The following is a 19,423-nucleotide window of genomic DNA, read 5'->3' as shown; positions in this document are numbered from 1 at the left end:
ACTTAACCCCCCCCCCCGGCCCCGCCCCGCAACCTGTAACTAGCCATCTTCCTCCCCCAAAGACGTCCAGGAGTTCAAGTGAGTTCGTGGTTACAGGTTCTGCTCTTCAGTCATTTCAGTCATGGGAGGGGCTTTAGAGTTGACCTAGTTCAAAGGTATCATTTCTGAATTTGGAAATTGTGCCCCAAATGAGAAACCGAAGGAATACAGCTGGTCAGTAGCACAGCTAGATCCACTTTGGATATTTAATATAGCATGTTGATCTGGAACTTTCTGCCTAGAACCCAGAGAGCTTTCTCCTGTCTTCTGTCTTCTCTATCACTTGAAGAGACTCAGATCTCCCCGCCCCCTAGTTACACAAGACTTCCTTCCTCTGAGCCCTCTGTGACCCCTCACCATTGGGAAGCACCTTGCAGGCGTGAGGGGACCTAAAGTTTTAAATGTCACTGCCCAGCACAGGTGGTAAAATTTAAAATATATTGGCTAATAACTATTTTGAACATCAATTATTCATATTATTCATGTGTTTTATTACCCCAGATAGCAGAGATAATGATCATTTTAGCACTTTGAACTCATGCTATGACTTTAAACCTGTTTTGTTTAGAGAATTTTCTTTAGAGAGAAGCCCACTTCTCTCTGGGCCTCCATTAGCCAGTTTTAACTTTAATGACTCATCAAATCACTGCGCAGCAGAATTGACATTAACAAAGAAAAAAGCTAAACCAGTAGACCAATCTGAAACAATCTCAAAAAGATGACACAGGACACAATGTTTCAAAATTTGTACATTGTTTACTTTTAAGCAACAGTCCAGGATTGTGAAGTACAACACAGATTTTAAGGATGAGAGTTTCATTTCATGGTCAAGCACCAGCATCATGCACACAGCTTCGAGTTATCTACGAAGAGCACTGCCCCGAGGGGTCGTTCATGACGAAGACCCACTGTGTGGCCACGCCCTTGCTTGCTTCACCACTTGAAATCCGTCAGTTCGAGGGCACCCGGAACCCCTCCTCTGCCTGAGAGCAGCAGGCTCGATGCTCATCAGCCAGGCAAGTTAGTATCTGGCTTATTTCTTAAGGTTCCAAAACAAAAGGCAGTTTTTCGCTTTGCAGGCAGCAAGGCAGGAGGCACAGGCCTCTTTATTGTTCCATATGGCACAGGAAGATGCTTTTAGCAAAGGGCACTGACAAGTTACGGCAACACCAAGGAGGTTCGGCATAAAGACATCCTTGTTTGGGGGCCTGAAGGGACGGTGCCTGGGGACTGTTCACTGGTCTGTCCAATCAAGGCTTGGTAAACCCAAGTAAAGCTGACAAGAAAAGGGTTTTAAAAACCTCAGTACAAAAGATCCTCTAACACATTTGGAATCAAATTATTCTTAAAAACACGGTACTAAGTGTCACAGAGTTTTCCCTCCAATCTACTACTAGAAAACACTCATGCCATGGCCTACAGACCCAGAGGAATCAGGACAGATAAGAGAACCTGTTCTTCAAAAAGGGGAAAAAAAAAAAAAAAAAAAAAAAGACAGCAGTACATAAAGTGCTTCTTTTTTAATGAAACAAATCCAAAAGATGTACAGTCAGGCTCAAGTTGTGCAGTTCACAAGCATGGAGAAAACAAATAAAACAACAGAGTTCAGGACAGTCGGAGCTAACCCAGGACAAGGCTAGACTTGCCACCAGGGGGGTTTCTTCGGGATGGCACTGGGGCAGGTGCCACCGGGCTGGGCACAGGGGCAGCAGGCACGGGCTTCTCCTCACTCTGCCCCAGGCTGCCCTGCAAGTCTGTGTCCAGGTTTTCTAGGAAAACAAGGAAATTAAGGCTAATAACTATTTCAAGTTAAGATGAACAGTCTAAGGTTTTTTTAAAAGCTGTTCCTTAATTAATTGCTTTGTAATATTTTTATCACATGATATAGTATATTTGATGTAATATAGTACTATATTTGCTCTACTGATACCAAAAAATTGGAACCAACCGAACCATTCCAAAGCTGTAATGCATCCACACTGGAGCGTGTGCCCATGGGGCCACGGGGCCACCATCTTCAGTTTGAACAGACACTACACGCCCCCCCCCCCCCCCCCAGAAGATGTGCCCATCTCTACCCCACACCTGCGTCAGGGTCTGTCTCCTTACATTTTGCACATCCACCATTTGATAACCACCTCACTTTAAAATTTGCCAAACCGATGGGTGAAAAAAAATGTTCTTTCTTTCCTGTTTGATGTTAGGCTACATTTCCATGATTACTAGGTGAGGCTGATTTATTTTTTAACCACACAGATAGCCAACTGTACTGTGGAAATTCAAAGAAACCTTAACTAAATTGGAGCTGGAAGGCCTGTAGGAGGAGCTCTCAGGGCCTAACACACAGGGTCAATTACACCAAACAGGAAGACAGGGATGTTGACATCTCCAACAGAAAGTAAAACCACTTTACTACTGAAGTAAGCTTTCTCTCCCCACCCAGCAACAGCCCAGCCAAGGAGAAACGCCTCGAAGCCCAGCCAATGCCAAGACGCTGCCACCCTGAACTTCCCCGCAATGGGCTTTCCTTTAGCACAGCTCCCCTACTCTGCCTTTTCCTCTATAAAAGCAGCTCCTCTCCTCGGTTTGCTAGATTTGCCTAAGGTTTGCCATAGCACGCACATCCAAAATTGCAATTCTTCTGGCTATTCCTGAATACACTCATCTTGAAGATAAAATAACAGGCAAATTTGCTTTTTAAGTTGACAGTACTGACACCATTTACCTTTGCTGAGCAAGGTTAACCCTGAGCTGACATCTTTGTCAATCTTCCTCCACCTTCTATGGGTGTTGCCACCACACCGCGGCTAATGAGTGGTGTAGGTCAGCGCCTGGGATCCAAAGCAGCAAACCCAGGGCCGGCCCGGTGGCGCAGCGGTTAAGTGCACACGTTCCACTTCTCGGCGGCCCGGGGTTCGCCTGTTCGGATCCCAGGTGCAGACATGGCACCACTTGGCAAAAGCCATGCTGTGGTAGGCATCCCACATATAAAGTAGAGGAAGATGGGCATGGATGTTAGCTCAGAGCCAGTCTTCCTCGGCAAAAACAGGAGGATTGGCAGTAGTTAGCTCAGGGCTAATCTTCCTCAAAAAAAACAAAAAACAAAAAAACAAAAAACAAATCAGCAAACCCGGGCCTTGGAAACCAAACATGCTGAACTTAAAACTACGCCACGGGGCTGACCCCCTGATGTGATTTATTAGAGTCTATCTTTCCCCTACTGATTTGTAATAACAGCTCCATTAATGAGGTAAGTCCCATTTGTATTAACTGGGCACCTTCCATGTTAAGGTTTAAGAATTAGCATCTTATTATCCAATATACTAGATATTGCTTGATGGATTTACTGACTGATTTGTGAAATTCCCAACAAGCATATATTCTTAACCAGGTAGTTTCCAAACTTGGAAAAGTTATTGATTCAAATTCAAGAGTGACTGCAACAGAAAAAGCTGTATTTCCTGTGAAAGGAAATTTCTATGAAGAGTTTAATAGTTGAAGGAAGGTTAGACATTTTAAATTTTTTTTTTTTAAGGCCAGGCCTCATTTCAGTGTTAAGCCATCAAATTAAATTCAGTTGCATATTCTAACATGTCCCTTAGAATAATCTCTCCCTCTCTCTCACACACACACACGTACACACACACACACGCACACACACACAAGCACCTTTAGTATAGAAACTAAGTACTAATTCATAAGACTTGGGAGAAAAACTACCTTAAAGTTTAAAGATATTTATTTCCTCCCCTAGTTTAGAAATTCCAAAACCTGAAAGCAGCACAGCAGAAATGCTGATTCTGGGGCCAGCCTGGGAGTGTAACAGTTAAGTTGGCACCCTCCGCTTTGGTGGCCTGGGGTTCGCCAGTTCAGATCCTAGGCAGAGACCTAGGCACTGCTTATCAAGCCATGCTGTGGCAGGCGTCCCACGTATAAAGTAAAAGGAGATGGGCACGGATGTTAGCTCAGGGCCAGTCTTCCTCAGCAAAAAGAGGAGGATTGGCAGCAGATGTTAGCTCAGTACTAATCTCCCTCAAAAAAAAAGAAAAAAAAAAGAAATGTTGGCTATGATATATACTATGTAAAAACTTCATATGGACTCATACTGGACACCAATGAAAAGTTCTAATTTCAAAAAATGTACTTTCTTTAAGATCCTCAAAGACTAAACATTAAAAATTCACATTCCTGGGGCTGGCTCAGCAGTGCAGTGGTTAAGTTCATGTGCTCCACTTCGGTGGCCCAGGGCTCACCAGTTCAGATCCTGGGCGCAGACCTACACACCGCTGATCAAGCCATGCTGTGGCAGCATCTCACATAGAAAAACTAGAAGGACCTACAACTAGGATATACAACTATGTACTGGGGCTTTGGGGAGAAAAAAAGGAAGGAAGATTGGCCACAGATGTTAGCTCAGGGCCAATCTTCCTCACCAAAAAAAAGGGGGGCGGGGGCCAACCTGTGCATTCAATCACATTTTGAAGAAAAAAAAAATTCATGTTCCTAAAACCACTTGTACCAAGTTTTGTTTTGTTTTGTTTTGTTTTTGAGGAAGATTAGCCCTGAGCTAACATCTGCTGCCAATCCTCCTCTTTTTGCTGAGGAAGACTGGCCCTGAGCTAACATCCATGCCCATGTTCCTCAACTTTATATGTGGGATGCCTGCCACAGCATGGCTTTTGCCAAGCGGTGCCATGCCCACACCGGGGATCCGAACCGGTGAACCCTGGGCTGCCGAAGTGGAACATTCGAGCTTAACCACTGCCCCATCGGCCTGGCCCCAACAGAGAAAGCTTTTGTCTTTTGAATGTAATAATTAAAAAATGGAGCTTTAAACAAAAACAATTCTGGGGCCGGCTTGGTGGCACAGTGGTTAAGTTTGCACGTTCCGCTTCAGTGGCCCAGAGTTTGGATCCCAGGTTCAGACATGGCACCACTTGTCAAGCCGTGCTGTGGCAGGGGTCTCAAATATAAAGTGGAGCACGATGGGCATGGATGTTAGCTCGGGGCCAGTCTTCCTCAGCAAAAAGAGGAGGATTGGCAGCAGATGTTAGCTCAGGGCTAATCTTCCTCAAACAAAACAAAACAAAGCAAAGCAAAAAAACAAAAACACTTCTACCATAATGTACATCTTATATACTCCTGACTTGTCTTCCCTCTTTGGTGCATCAAAGAGGTAACTGAACAGACACCTATGTCAGAATAGGAAAATAGGATTCATTATAAGGATCAAAGAATTAGAACCACCAGAAAATGTAGCAGACCATCTAACCTGCCTGAAGGGAGGGGAAGTTCTGCCGAAACTTCCTAGACCTTCTCCCTCTTTCTGAAAGACTTCCAAAGTCCTCCCTGTAGCCATTCCTGTGTTTAATTATCCAAAAGATAAAGGCAATCTTCCTTACATCCAAACAAAATCTGTTTTATTTAAACTGAGAGGGTTGGGGCTGGCCCCGTGGCCGAGTGGTTAAGTTGGCGCGCTCCGCTTTGGCGGCCCAGGGTTTCGCTGGTTCGGATCCTGGGTGTAGACGTGGCGCCACTTGTCAAGCCACACTGAGGCGGCATCCCACATGCCACAACTAGAAGGACCCATAACTAAAAGAACATGCACAACTATGTAGCAGGGGGCTTTGGGGAGAAAAAGGAAAAATAATATCTTTAAAAAAAATAAAAATAAGTAAATAAATAAACTGAGAGGGTAGCTTTGCTTTGAAGTAAACTTGCCAACAGAGTTGAGGCTGACCTCTACTCCGCCAGATGCATCCTGAATTATTATGCCCCTCGTCATTTTATGACAAGTGAACTAAAAGCAGCAGCAGTCAGGGGCACAAAAAACTCAGGTGGCAAAACTGATGACCATTAAAAAAAAAAAGAGGGGCTGGCCCAGTGGGATAGTGGTTAAGTTTGTGGGCTCTGCTTCGGCAGCCCAGGGTTCACAGGTTCAGATCCCGGGTGCAGACCTGCACACCACTCATCCAGCCATGCTGAGGTGGCGTCCCACATACAAAGTAGAGGAGGATTGGCACAGATGTTAGCTCAGGGCCAATCTTCCTCACCAAGAAAGAAAGACCAAAAGAAAGGAAGGACTTTTCATACTATACAATTCAACCTGTTATTTACATGAAGAATCTATAACAAACTGAGCTGGGCTGGGGGTGGGGATTATTAGTTATTAGCAGGACAAATGACATATTTTTTCACAACTTCATCAGGTCTCTCACATACTTCTCCAGGCTCCCCAAATTTCTAATTATATCCATTAGCCAAAATTCGTGTATAAGATTAGCCCATCAATTGGGGCTGGCCCCGTGGCCAAGTGGTTAAGTTTGCGCATTCCGCCGCAGCAGCCCAGGGTTCGGATCCTGGGCTCGGACATGGCACCGCTCGTCAGGCCACGTTGAGGTAGTGTCCCATATGCCACAACTAGAAGGACCTGCAACTAAGATATACAACTATGTACCAGGGGGGATTAAGGAAGATAAAGCAGGGGAAAAAAAAAAAATAGATTAGCCCATTAAGACACAGTGTTGGAGGGGCCGGTCCCGTGGCCGAGTGGTTAAGCTCATGCACTCCACTTTGGCGGCCCAGGGTTTCACCAGTTCGAATCCTGGGTGCAGACATGGCACCGCTCATCAAGCCATACTGAGACGGCATCCCATGTGCCACAAGTGCAAGGACCCACAACTAAAAAAATACACAACTATGTACCAGGGGCCTTTGGGAGAAAAAGAAAAAAAAGACAGCGTTGGAGAGGACAGAGGGGAATGTGGTTCTTAAACACTTCTGTTTCACTGGAAGACCACATCACGGCAGGAAGAGGCCATGAGGAAGCGCTTCTTCCTTCTGGACCGGAGGGCCCTCTGACGGCTGCATTTCACCGAGTCAACTCTAACCTGATCACTACCGCCTGACACTTGTAAACCTTTCATTATTCTCATCAGCCATTCTCCGGCACTGGTTAAAGAAGTGCCAATAAACACTTCAAAGATTTGAAATAATTAAATAAATGATTATAGCGCATTTCCACATATAATTGGTAATATGGATGCTAACTGAAACTTTCCATCTGCCCCCTCCATCATCATTCACAAGATCACAGGGTTAACCGATGTCTTGCCAAATAAGCACCTTGGTATAAAATCAAACAAGTTATGTAAATTAAATGCTGTGGGCTGAGCTTGAAATGCCAGAGCCTTTTACTAAAAAAAAAACTCTCATTCAGTGTAACAAATACCAACCTGACTAATGTACATATATTTTGTAAAGGATTCGCCAGTATTCTTCCTTTCTTGTACATTTCTGGCAGTGCTCTCACCATTGGCCAATACCAAACATGGCCACATTTGCTAACTTTCCAGTTTCATTTTTCTTTCCTCTCCACCCAGAGTATGCTGGCACTCAGGGCAAAGACAGGTTTCACTCCGCAGTCTTCTTTCCCCAAGACACAATTAGAATCGAAATTCTGATCTATTCTAAAACCATTTACAGAACAAGAAATTTTGGGACTTCTTCAGAAGTACTCACCATGGATGTCACCTTCTCCCTGAAAAAGAAAAAAAAATTAACAGGTTACTTTAGATTTTAATTTGGCAACACACAAAACAGCCACAGTTCAGAGTGACTATCTATTTGAAACCAAATGTGCAATTTCATTTCGACGCAGTCAAGTACAGGTAAGGCTGCATTACAACAAGCAACTGTTATTCAACCTGGGACAATGTGATACAAAAATGCTGCTGACAAATTGCCCCAGTGCCAGTAATACACTCAAAGCACCAAAAAACCTTAACATTTACGCTGATGACCTAATATCAATGAGCATGTCAGAGGCTCTTTTATCTGAATAGGAAACTGGCAAATTTATCCTTCCGTTCTCCGTCTCCCTTCCCCTTATCTAGCCGTTGAAGGGCCCCTATCAGTTCCAAACCCCTTCTACAGGTCGCCCTCCTCACACGGCAATGCCACCATGAGCTCTGAGGTCCCTACTCAAGAGGACACCCTACCAGGCTTTCCAGACACGCACCTGGGGCTTTGGGGCCGTGCTCATCTGTCGATAACTGATGGCAGTGCCCATGTGCTGCAGTCTCCTGGAGTTCAGCTCAAAACAACCAGGCAACACTTGCCAACAACTAAAACAGTCCTTGAACTCAGAAATGCTACTGGACATGAGTTACACAGGAAGTGCGTGTGATCCAGATGTTCCAAAATCAGTACCACAGGCTACAGTCTAATGCTCATGGGAGAAGAGAGATGAACAGACCAAGGTCATGTGAACTCGCTTTTCTGACTACTCTATTTATCAATCCCCCCTGACCAGTAGGGCCCATGCCCTTTCCTAATCCCCTCTATGTAAGACTCCAGTGGCAGAACTGGAGCTCTTTGTACAATAGGGGGCATTTAATTTCTAAACTGTTAACCTCAGTCTTTTCCCAGACGTTGTCGTTGGCACACTGACCTTCAGATCTAAGAAGTCTCCAGAGTTTGCTTCAGAAGAGTTCCTTCTCTGCGGTCCAGATGACTCAGAATCTTCTCTGCCACCACTAGATTTGGCACCTGAATCAAAATATACTTTCTTGAGGAATACAACAGAAAGACCTAAAGCAAAATGCTTTTTTAGTAAGTGGCATTACGTGTTAGTCTCCTATGATAAAATGAAGAAAGAGTGTTAGGGAGGTTAAGCCATGGCTTAAAAATTCTACGGAAGGACAAAATAACCCAGTCTCACGTCAGTCCTTATTCTGATCCAGCAGAGACTCTCAGCACGTCCCATTCCTCAGTCCCAGTCCTTCCTCCAGTGACAAGCTTTCACTATTGTTTATCTTATTATGATTAAGCTAGATTTTGCTCATCAGCAGAAAACCAGCGTGGTTGCCCACGCTGGGTCCGTCCCTTCCTGTGATCAGTGACCACAGAGATAAGCCATACCTGCTGACTTGGCCCACGAAGGGGGATTTTCCTCAGGTGTTCCAAAGATGCTAGAGGCCATTTTGTTCCTCCTCACCGGTTGCTCTGTTGGTTCATCAAAGCCTAATGAAAAATTGGATCCGCCACCTGGAGGTCGCAAAACCCTAGGAACAATAGCAAACCCTCAACTTCAGATCATACCAAAACATTTCTTGGCATAAAGATCATCCATCACACAAGGTAGCTGAAAGTCCTCACAAATAACAGCCTCGTTAGCGTCCCCTTTTAGGAAATGGCAAAAGACCTCAGGGGCATTGCCTGCTGGGCTTAGCTGGATATACCTGCAAAGAAGTTTAGAAGCAGCTCTTGTCATTTATTCAAAAGCATTTCCATTTTTATTTTCAACAAAATAAAAAATGAAAGAATAGACACAGAGAAGTTAAGTTGACCAATTTAGAAGCCCGAGGAAAGCTGATAATAAAGAGTCTCTCCTACCTCAAAATCACCGACAAGCCCTGTTGATACACTTGTACCTCGCTACTCTCGCCAATAAACATGAGTGTCTAGCCACACGGAGAAAGGCAATATGAGACAACAAGCGTAAGATTCTGTGGCATATTCTATACCCTTGTTCCTTTGGACACCATCTATAGCTTTTTAAAGATTTTTATTTTTCCTTTTTCTTCCCAAGTCCCCCCGGTACCTAGTTGTATATTTTTAGTTGTGGGTCCTTCTAGTTGTGGCATGTGGGACGCTGCCTCAGCGTGGCCTGATGAGTGGTGCCATCTCTGTGCCCAAGATCCGAACCAGCGAAACCCTGGGCCGCTGAAGCAGAGCGCGTGAACTTAACCATGCGGCCGGTCCCAGGACACCATCTATAGCTTTTTGTTCAACTAGGAAATATAGTACTTTCATATTTCCAAATCTTCCTGCCACAGATTGACCAATTTGTCCCCTCCCTGGAAAAACTCAATATACCTTGTCCTGTCGCCACTCAAATCATAGAAAATGGAGATGGATTTATGGGAAGATTTTCTAACTACTGATTCAGTACTTTTATTGGTGATAGGAGCAGTCTGGTTTTCTATTTCTTCTTAAGTCAGTTAGAGTAAGAGACATTTTCTAGGAATATGTCCATTTCATCCAACTTTCCAAAGAAATACAGTTGTTATTTGTAAACTCAGCTCCTTATATTAGAAAAGAAAGGGGCCAGCCTGGTGACGCAGCAGTTAAGTGAGTACATTCTGCTTTGGTGGCCTGGGGTTCTGCTGCTTCAGATCCCAGGTGTGGACATGGCACCGCTTGGCGCGCCATGCTGTGGTAGGCGTCCCACATATAAAGTAGAGGAAGATGGGTACAGATGTGAGCTCGAGCCAGTCCTCCTCAGCAAAAAGAGGAGGACTGGCAGCAGATGTTAGCTCAGGGCTGATCTTCCTCAAAAAAGGAAAAAGAAAAGAGAGGAAAAATTAAACACTGAAGGTATAAATTTTCTTCTAAGTACCCCTCTAGAGGCATTCCCAAGTTTTGATATTTTTTACTATTATTCCATTCCAAATGTTTTCTCACTTCCATTTCTTTCTTGAGGAAGATTAGCCCTGAGCTAACATCTGCCAATCCTCCTCTTTTTGCTGAGGAAGACTGGCCCTGAGCTAACATCCATGCCCATCTTCCTCTACTCTATACGTGGGACGCCTACCACAGCATGGCCTGCCAAGCGGTGCCATGTCCGCACCAGGGATCCAAACCAGCGAACCCCGGGCCATTGAAGCGGAACATGCGCACTTAACCACTGCGCCACCGGGCTGGCTCCACTCCATTTCTTCTTTGACTCATAAATTATTTAGAAGTGCATTTGTAAGTTTCCAAACATAGGGGTCTTTCTAGTTTATTGATTTCTAGCTTTTAATTATAACACAGACAACCGAGTCTTTGTGACGTGAATCCTTTGAAATTTGATGAGATTTGGTTTATGGCCTAGTATGCGGTCAATTTTGGAAATCTTCTATACATGCTTGAAAAGAATGTGTATTTGCCAACATTCTATATGTCTACTACATCTTGTTAACTGAGTTGTTCAAATCTACTTATTTTTAAATATGTTTTATCTCTTACTGAGAGAATCTGTTAACTTCTACTACAATGAGAGATTTGTCAATTTCTACTCAGAATTCTGTCAAAATAGAGAGTTCTCTATAAGAGTGCCACTGGATCATTTTAAGTCAGTAGGGAAAACTGCACTGCATTAACTGGCTAGTCATTTGATTAAACAAAGACAAACAAAACATATATCCCTAACTCATTTTATTTACCAAATAACTTCCAGCTAGGACAAATATTTCACTTTAAAGACTAAAACAAAAATATTGGAAGAAAATATGTACCAATGTGGTCCTAGTCTTGGAAAAAAAGGCTTTCTTTCTAAGCATGAGATCAAAGCCAGAAACCATGAAAAGATGGATAGATTAAACTTGGCAAAAATACACATAATATTTGACAAAGGATATCATCACTAGTATACAGAATGCTCTTAAAAATGATTAAAAGAACCACAAGATAAAATGGACAGAAGGTAGTAACAGGTAATTAAGTATTAAAAATTCAACCTCACAAAGAAATAAATGAAATTTAAAACAAAAGGATTTATTTTTTATTAGACTGGTAAAGATGAAAAAATGCCAATTCCCAGAATTAATTGAAGAGTGAAAGTATAAATCTGTACAAACTTTCTAAAGGACATTTTGACAATATGTATTTGCATTTTATCTGAATCAGAATTTCTACTTCCAGAAAGTACCCTAAGTAGATAACCAGACATATGTACAAGGATATTCCTATAAAGATGTTACTCTATAAAAAAAAAATCGGAAATACCCTAGTTATCCATTAGTAGGACGTTAGTTATCAAAGTACATCCATACCACAGAAAGCTCTAGACAGTAGGTTGAGATTTACCCCAAACACAGTGAATGAAGAAAGCTGGAAAACAAATATAAGCCAATTGCACGTTATATAAAATGATGTGTTTAGAGATACCCACTTATCTGGCTATGTGACCCTGGATAAGCTGCTTCACCCCTCTATGCTTTGGTTTTCTCTTCTATAAAAAGAGGGTAATAGTAACTGCCTTATAAGACTTTTATAAAGATATTATATATACTGAGTTTAGAACAGTACCTGGAAATGGCAATCATGTGTGCTAGCTGTTATTATAACCATAACTAGGCATAAATGCCTGAAAGTATGTACACCACAATGTTATCCAGGGTTCACTCAAAGACAGGATTTCAGATGAATTTCAATGTCTTTTTTATGCCTATTTTTCTGTATTGCTATTAATCTAAAATTCTTTTAAAGACTGCTTCTGGGTTCCAGAATTCCCTGGCCTCGGCTCCTTAACACTGCCCCTTCCTGCATGAGGGCTGGTCCCCTGTCCTGGGTCCTTTTCTGCCGGGCTCCTTTGTCCTTATCTGTCCCTGCTACCTGCAGGCCTGCAGATGCAAGACTTAGTCAAGCCTAGGCAGGACTGAAGGAAACCTGACCAGCTTTGCCAACTATCAATATAGCCTCCTGTCAACCATATCTACTTCTTACATCTTCTTCACCAAGCCAGTCAGGCCACTTTCTTCACTGTTCCAGGAACAGCTCTGGTTTATCTCCACCTTGGGGTACTTTTTTTGTAATTTGAGGAAGATTGGCCCTGAGCCAACATCTGTTGACAATCTTCCTTTTTTTAAATTTCCCCCAAGGCCCCAGTACACACTTGTATATGCTAGTTATAGGTCATTCTAGTTCTTCTATGTGGGATGCCACCACAGCATGGCTTGATGATTGGCGTGTAGGTCTGCGCCCAGGATCCAAACCAGCGAACTCTAGGCTGCCGAAGCAGAGTGCACAAACTTAACCACTTGGCCACATGGCCGGCCCCTCCAACCTGGGGTATTTACTCCTGTATTTCCTCCTGCCTAAAGCACACTGCACTGTCCCCTCAGTGACTCATCAAAATCCAGCCCATCTCTTCAGCTTCTGCCTCCTCCATGGAGCTGACTGGTAGAGCCCTCCACAATCTCCAAGAATAAGAGGTGGAACCCGAGAGGAAGAGATGTTAGACATCCTCTCCTGGTCGCCAGCTCTCTCTGTAAAGGGCCAGACAGTAAGTATTTTTGGCTTGTGGGTCATCTGGTATTTCACAACTATTCAGCTCCCATCATGGAGCATAAAGGCAGCCACAGAGAACGTGAAAATGAACGTGTGTGGCTGTGTTCCAATAAAACTTTATTTATGGACGCTGAAATCTGACTTTCATCTAATTTTCACAAGTCATGAAATCTTCTTCTTGCTATTTTCAACCATTTATAAATGTAAAAATCATCTCTAACCTTACAAAATCAGGTGCCAGCTGGGTTAGGCCCTCGGATGGCAGTTTGCTGGGTTCTGCTTTATCTAGTTCAACGAACAGCCTCATTTTTAAGAGAAAAAAGTCAGGCCCTGAGAAGCTCTAAACAAACTGCCCAACATTAGTTAAGTGACACAGATGGGGCCAAAACCCAAATCTCCCGTCCCTGGCAGGCATATAACAAGTGCTCCAAGGGCCCACAGAGGGGAGTCACACAAGGCCATTCTTCTCTCCAAACTACAAACCTATATAGTTGGTGCTTTGATTAGTTATCTTGTTTTCTAATGTTAGACTATTTTATATTTCTTATATAGGTCCTCCAGGGTCCTCCCCTGATTCTAATATTTGTGTCTGCCCACAGTAAAATTCAATACTTAATTTACACTAAATAGAAACTGCATTATTCTCCCTCTGGGGGGGAAGACCCACCGTGTTCTTTTATGCCATGTAAAACATGTAAAACCCCCTCTTTTTAAAAAAGTCTCAGATATTAAATATCAACTTAGATTAAATTCATTATATGAACTAAGATAAATATGTTCAGGCATACATTTTATAGAGACGATAATTTTAGGTTTGCTTAATTAAATTGTTTAAATCATAATTAAAAGTGTGTTATAAATCCTTACTAGGCTTTCTCTCATGTTAAAGTTTGAAGTGACTAGGTTTTTATCATTTGTACCCCAAATCAATGGACACCTGAAATATTATAATCAAAATTAACTTGCTTCACTGTCATCCCCTTCATGCCCTAGAAATCAGAATGATTTTCCTTACCATCATAATTAAACCCTCATAAATTATTTTAGCCAGATGAAAATTTTCAGAACCCTAATGGGCCGGGAAATACTTTTTGGTCTTAAAAAAAGAAAAAAGACACTAGTACCCGAAAGACCAGCTTAAAAAGAACGTCAAGGGAAAAGAGCTGGGGGAGGGCAAAAGGGGTGAAGGGCAACATTAGAATGGTGACAGATAAAAACTAGAGTATTGGGGGTGAACACGATGCAGACTATACAGAAACTGAGATATAATAATGTACACCTGAAATTTACACAGTTATAAGCCAATATGACCTCAATAAAATAATTAAAAAAAAAGAAAGAAAGAAACAATGTCATAGCTCTCTAACCAGCCCAACTTTTCAAAGGTCTGTGTTCCTCCTGCAATAGCAGGTGCTACCTACTCCGATGACGTCAGCGTTGTAGAGCCCATTTGTAACAGCGAGACATCCCCAAACAAAGGATTGGGATCATAAGATGCAAATTATTTCAATTTTATTTTTTAAGATCCTACTATTCTCTCTGAGCTGTACACATGGGAACTAAATCGGGATTAAATACTTGAGATTCAACAAAAATGTGTCGGTGTGCTGCCGACAGAAATTTTTTTAAAAATTACTTTTTCTTTCTTCTCTCTTTAAATACCAGAGTTCCCATATGATCTTTGCAGATCATTCCTTATCAGACTAAATTTACAACGTGTTTATGGAGCCAGGAGGATTCGACTGGAGAAAAGAAGTTTCGGAGAATTAGGTGAGATTAGAAGGAAAGGTAGGAAGTAAATGAAAGGATAATGCTTCAGTCCTGGGGTCACAATATTGGAGGGAAACTGGTGACAAAAGGTGATTGAAAACATTTATTGTGCAGAACCAAAAATCATTTATGTCTCACATTTCAAACATACATATGAAAAAACTAGTGTGAGGATTCATTTGACCTGGTTACTGAAATCATGAAGCACTCACCTGCACTTCACCCCAAAGGGAAAACCCTCCGATTTTTAACATAATGTATAAAATTTCACATTCCAATCACTACAGTTTGACTGGCAGAAAGTTGACCTCATAGCACAAAATGAAAAACCAAGGTTCAGCATGTTCCAGTGTCCTCTGAAAAAAATGATCTCACTGGAAGGATGACAACAGAAGAGGGAGTGACCAGTATTTTTGTAGGTCTATACTACCCAAATTCCCCCATCCTCCAGTAACCACTAATTTAGTTATTTAAATCCTTCTTAAGCTTTTCTACATTGTGAAAGAGAAAGGAATGCGTTGAAAAGGACTGTCATTTCCAACTCCCTCCTGAGACTCACTGCTGAGGCCTTTTTGTCCCCAAGTTCTCCAACCCCGAGAGACATTGCTATTTCGCAGCCGTCTTCTTAGCCCCACAAAATGGCTCCCTTTGTGCCACTTGCCCAGGACCCCAAGGCTGGCCACACATGACTGCGGGTCGTGATCAATGAAGAGCAGATGCCCAGAAAAAGTGGAATTTAAGCTTCCTCCAAGCCTTGAGCAGGATCCCAGAGATGCCTGTATCTCATCTTAAAAAACAGTGTGCAATTAGCCGAGACAATGTGGACATCTTCCACAGGATCCAAACCCTTCCACCAAGTTAGACAAGGGCTTGGAAAAGGGTCTCAGTCCAAACACCATGCCCAGCGCCCCCTTTCCCAAATGCAGTGGCATGAGTGGCCAGAAAGGCCCCAGCTTTTCAGGTGGAGATAGTACGGAAGAGACAATGGATGTCTCCGGCCCCGCCCAAGAACAGGAAACCTCCTCCAGCACGGGAACCGGGGCCAGGGATGAACTCATTTGACAAACGTCAAATGGGGAAGCGAAAGAGGAGGGATGCAAAGACCGAGGTCCAAGAGTTTGAGCGCAGAAAACCCACTCGGACTGGCTCGCTCCCCCTCCCTTTCGGTGGTGGGAGCGGGAGGGGAAGGAGCAGGGGTCTTTCCTTTGTTAGCAGAGGGGAGGCACTTCGCAGAGTGCTGACGGTTGGCTCCTGGACGGGGTTGGGGGTCGCGATAACCAGCCCCGCCTGACCACAAATGCCACCTGCCGGGCGGGCCCCAGTGGGTAGGAGTCAGCCGGACCCGATGGCTGCGGCTGCAGGATTTGACCGACGCGCCAGGCGCAGGGCCGCCACCTGCCCCGGGCCAGAGGCAAGAGCGCGTGGCCCGAGGTGGGACAATAGGGCCTGATCGAGGCGCCCCGTGGGCTGCCGGGGCACCCGGGGGCCAAGACCACCGCCCTGGGGCCGGGCCAGCCGTGCCGCAAAAGAGAGAACAAACCCTCTCGGCAGGTCCCAACTAACGAGAAGTCGCCGCGCGGCGAGGACAGGTGGCCCTGACCCTCGGCCCCTCGCTCCAGGAGACGAATGAATGGGAAAAGAACAGGAATCGGGCGGGGCCGGGGTGCCGGGCTCGCCAGGAGGCACAAAGGTGACGCGGGCGGCCGAACCCCGCCGCCCGGTTGGGCGCGAGCGCGGCGCCCTGGGCACGTTACCGACAACGACCGGCCTCCCGACCCTCGCAGCCCCGCCGGGCAGCGACCCTCCCGCCCCCAAGCCACACGCGGCACGGGCTCGACCCGCAGCCTCACCGGGAGCTATTCCTGCTGTTGGGGTCGACGCCCTTGAAGGTGGTGGTGGTGGTCATGTCGCCGAACAGCGAGGTAGGCTGGCGCCGGAGCACAGCGCAGAAAAGGGTCGGGTCCGAAGGGCACAGAGGAGCTCTCCACGCCACCACCGGCGACCGCTGCAGGAGCCTCCGCCACCGCCTGCCTGGCCGGCCGCCCCCTTTATACGGCTGGCAAACCCCGCCCCCTCCCCACCTGCATTGGCCGATTCAAATAGCTCTTTTCGTTCCTATTGGGTCCCTGGAGTGTCAAGCATCGTGCGGCGTCGTGACGGGCTGCAGCGGCCCCTGCTCAGCCTAAACCCACCCCCTTCCTGGTCAGGGAAGGTCTAGGGGAGTTCCCCTTCCCCCACCCCAAAATCTCGGCGATGATTGGACAAAGGACGAACCTGCCCCGCACTTGGTACAAGTTGTGCTCGCTGTCACTTAAGAAAGTTACCTGACAAGAGGGAAAAGCTCGCTCTGGGCAAGTTGGAACCCACAAACCGAAGGCAGATTTGTCGCTACCATTCACTTATTCGCCTTACTCACGGTGAGACAGTAAAGGCATGCTCCTTCAGGGATGAAAATCACTGCTACAAACGGACACTTATTGAATACCTACTGTGTCCCCCGTTTGGAAACCTAACTGTCCCAAAGCAGCAGCACTATGAGTCAGCAACAGAAAGCAAGCCAAGACGATCCCTTTTAAAACGACTGGAAATTCTTTACATTTTAATGTTATTATTTAGCTGTAACGGGTGCTGCATGCACTAGACCAAAATTACAGACGTTCCCGTTTGAGGGCCTGTTCTAAGGCTGGTTAATGCCCGGCGGCAGGGAATGGCCACATCCCTTGCTACCAAAACTACTGGAGCAGCCCAGGGCTCCGCAGCTGTTTATAACCCTTAAGTCATGCCTCTTCCACCTGTCCGGGTAAATCTATCCCTGCAACAAATGCGGACACACTTGGAGGGCTGAGGAATGACTGTACAGAGCGTCACAAGAAAGTCTTGGGCAAACGAGAGTGGGGGCCTTCCCGTCATGCACGTTTCCTCAAGTAGATCTTTTTTCAATATTTCCATAAAAATTGAATTACATTCCTCTTTGTGTGGCTGCCTCCTCCTTCCGGGAAGTTAGAAGTTTGTATTCTCGACTAACCATTCTCCTGGGCTTTCATGAAAAGCCAGAGATGATAAGTTCTCTTCTAGAAGGCATGGATCATGTCTTTATGTGCTTACCACTAAAGCATGAAACACGCCACCTTGTTTGGATTAAAATCTTTCCATTCTTAAAGGCCGAGCCTTAATTTCCAAAACCTTAACAAACCAAAAGAGCTTTCAGACCAAACTAACCAGTGAGCACGCATGTCCTCCTTAAAAACCATGTAATTATGGAGCAGGAGGTGGCGGGGTATGGTGGCTCAAGCACTCCTTGTTTTTTGTATGTTAAATAATGACGGATTTGGGCTTGACTCTTAGGGTCCCTTCTGGCCTAAACTTCTGAACTTGTCCTTGCCTTGCCTTATTCCCTCTATTCCCTGTAGTCTAGTAGAAGACACGTTGGTGTGGCAACAGAGCACTGGACTGGAGATCAAAAGCCTAGGTTCTGGTTCTGCTCCCTCCAAAGGAGAGACGTTTCTCGTTCATTTAGACGCTTGAGGCCAGTTTCCTCATCCGTAAGCACCTATTCTGAGTTGCTGTGAGGGTTAGAACGAGATGAGTGTAAGAATGTTGCACTTGGTAAACTAAAGCTTTCTATTAGAGGTGCCCCACCCTAGCTGCAAATCAAAATAACCTATGAACTTTTAAGGGTTACAAATGAATGCCAGGTTGCGTTGGGGATCTACTGAAGGGGAAGTTCTAAGGGAAGGGTCCAGTCACGGTCAGCTTTAAGTTGAACAGGTAATTCTCACAATATAGCTTGGGTTGAGGACCTCTGCTTCAAAGGTGAGGAAGGAATCAGTCCCCGAACTTTTAATCTAATCTGATTTATGAAGAAGGGTAAATTTATGTAAAACAGACATCTTAGTAAGACTGTCTTAGGCAGGCCTGTTTGGCATATTCATTGTATTTTAAAGTAAAAGTGACAGAAATGTCCAGAATAACTAGCCCTCCTATTTACTTGCTCATGTACTGTTAACAGTTTTGACTAAAATCGCTGTACTCTACTTTCTACCGCAAGATGCAGCTTTGTGGTAAAAGAGACAGGATATGTAGCCCTGCTATAATAACGCTTTGCTCCAGATGACCAACTCAGTCAGAAATGGGATGTTAATAAAATTACGTTTTGTCCAAAAAATCAACACAGACCAGCATCAAAAGATGCAAACGGACGGGGCAAGGTGAACATGTGCTTTTAAAATCACAGAGGCCCATCATTATGATTTTATAATACATACCCAGGATCCTTTATCAATACAAAACATGTTCCAAATTCTTAGGTTAACCTAACCTCTAAAGAAATACAAGACAGACGAAATCTTATGACAAGGAAGGTGCGAACAGCCTTTCATGACCTATAGCAGTGTTTTTGAAACATCTATGAAGCAGAATCCAAATATATAAAATACAGTAACAATAGACGCCCTGTGTTTGAACCCGGGCAGAGGATCCCAAATCCTGACCCTGTCTGTCTCCTCCTGTCCTTTTCTGGCCTTTCTCTCCACTCTGTTCTCCTCTCTGTACAATCCCA

At 44.5% G+C, this 19,423-nt stretch overlaps 1 protein-coding gene across 2 annotated transcripts; it reads right to left on the bottom strand.

Moving 5' to 3' along the window:
• Nucleotides 1–775: 775 nt before the first annotated feature.
• Nucleotides 776–17,827, bottom strand: JPT1 (Jupiter microtubule associated homolog 1). 2 transcript variants are annotated; one of them, XM_001492365.7, is made up of 5 exons: nt 16,716–17,827; nt 8,962–9,104; nt 8,492–8,589; nt 7,561–7,579; nt 776–1,808 (listed from the first exon to the last, which is right to left on the bottom strand). In XM_001492365.7, exons 1-5 carry the CDS (start codon nt 16,769–16,771, stop codon nt 1,660–1,662), a joined length of 465 nt encoding a protein of 154 aa, XP_001492415.2. In that variant the 5' UTR covers nt 16,772–17,827; the 3' UTR covers nt 776–1,659. The 2 variants fall into 2 exon arrangements, with proteins under 2 accessions (XP_001492415.2, XP_003362550.1); XM_003362502.5 differs by lacking the exon at nt 7,561–7,579.
• Nucleotides 17,828–19,423: the final 1,596 nt, after the last annotated feature.

The sequence above is a fragment of the Equus caballus genome, chromosome 11 (genome assembly GCF_041296265.1).
Source record: "Equus caballus isolate H_3958 breed thoroughbred chromosome 11, TB-T2T, whole genome shotgun sequence".
Lineage (NCBI taxonomy): Eukaryota > Metazoa > Chordata > Mammalia > Perissodactyla > Equidae > Equus > Equus caballus.
This window is presented reverse-complemented; position numbering and strand designations above follow the sequence as displayed.

Coding starts and splice junctions, on each gene's coding strand:
- JPT1 (XM_003362502.5), bottom strand. CDS start 16,771: ATGACCACCACCACCACCTTCAAGGGCGTCGACCCCAACAGCAGGAAT. Junction 8,590..8,961: donor TTCGTGGGCCAAGTCAGCAG/GTATGGCTTATC, acceptor ATTTTGATTCAG/GTGCCAAATCTAGTGGTGGC. Junction 1,809..8,491: donor GAGACTTCTTAGATCTGAAG/GTCAGTGTGCCA, acceptor TTGTTTTCCTAG/AAAACCTGGACACAGACTTG.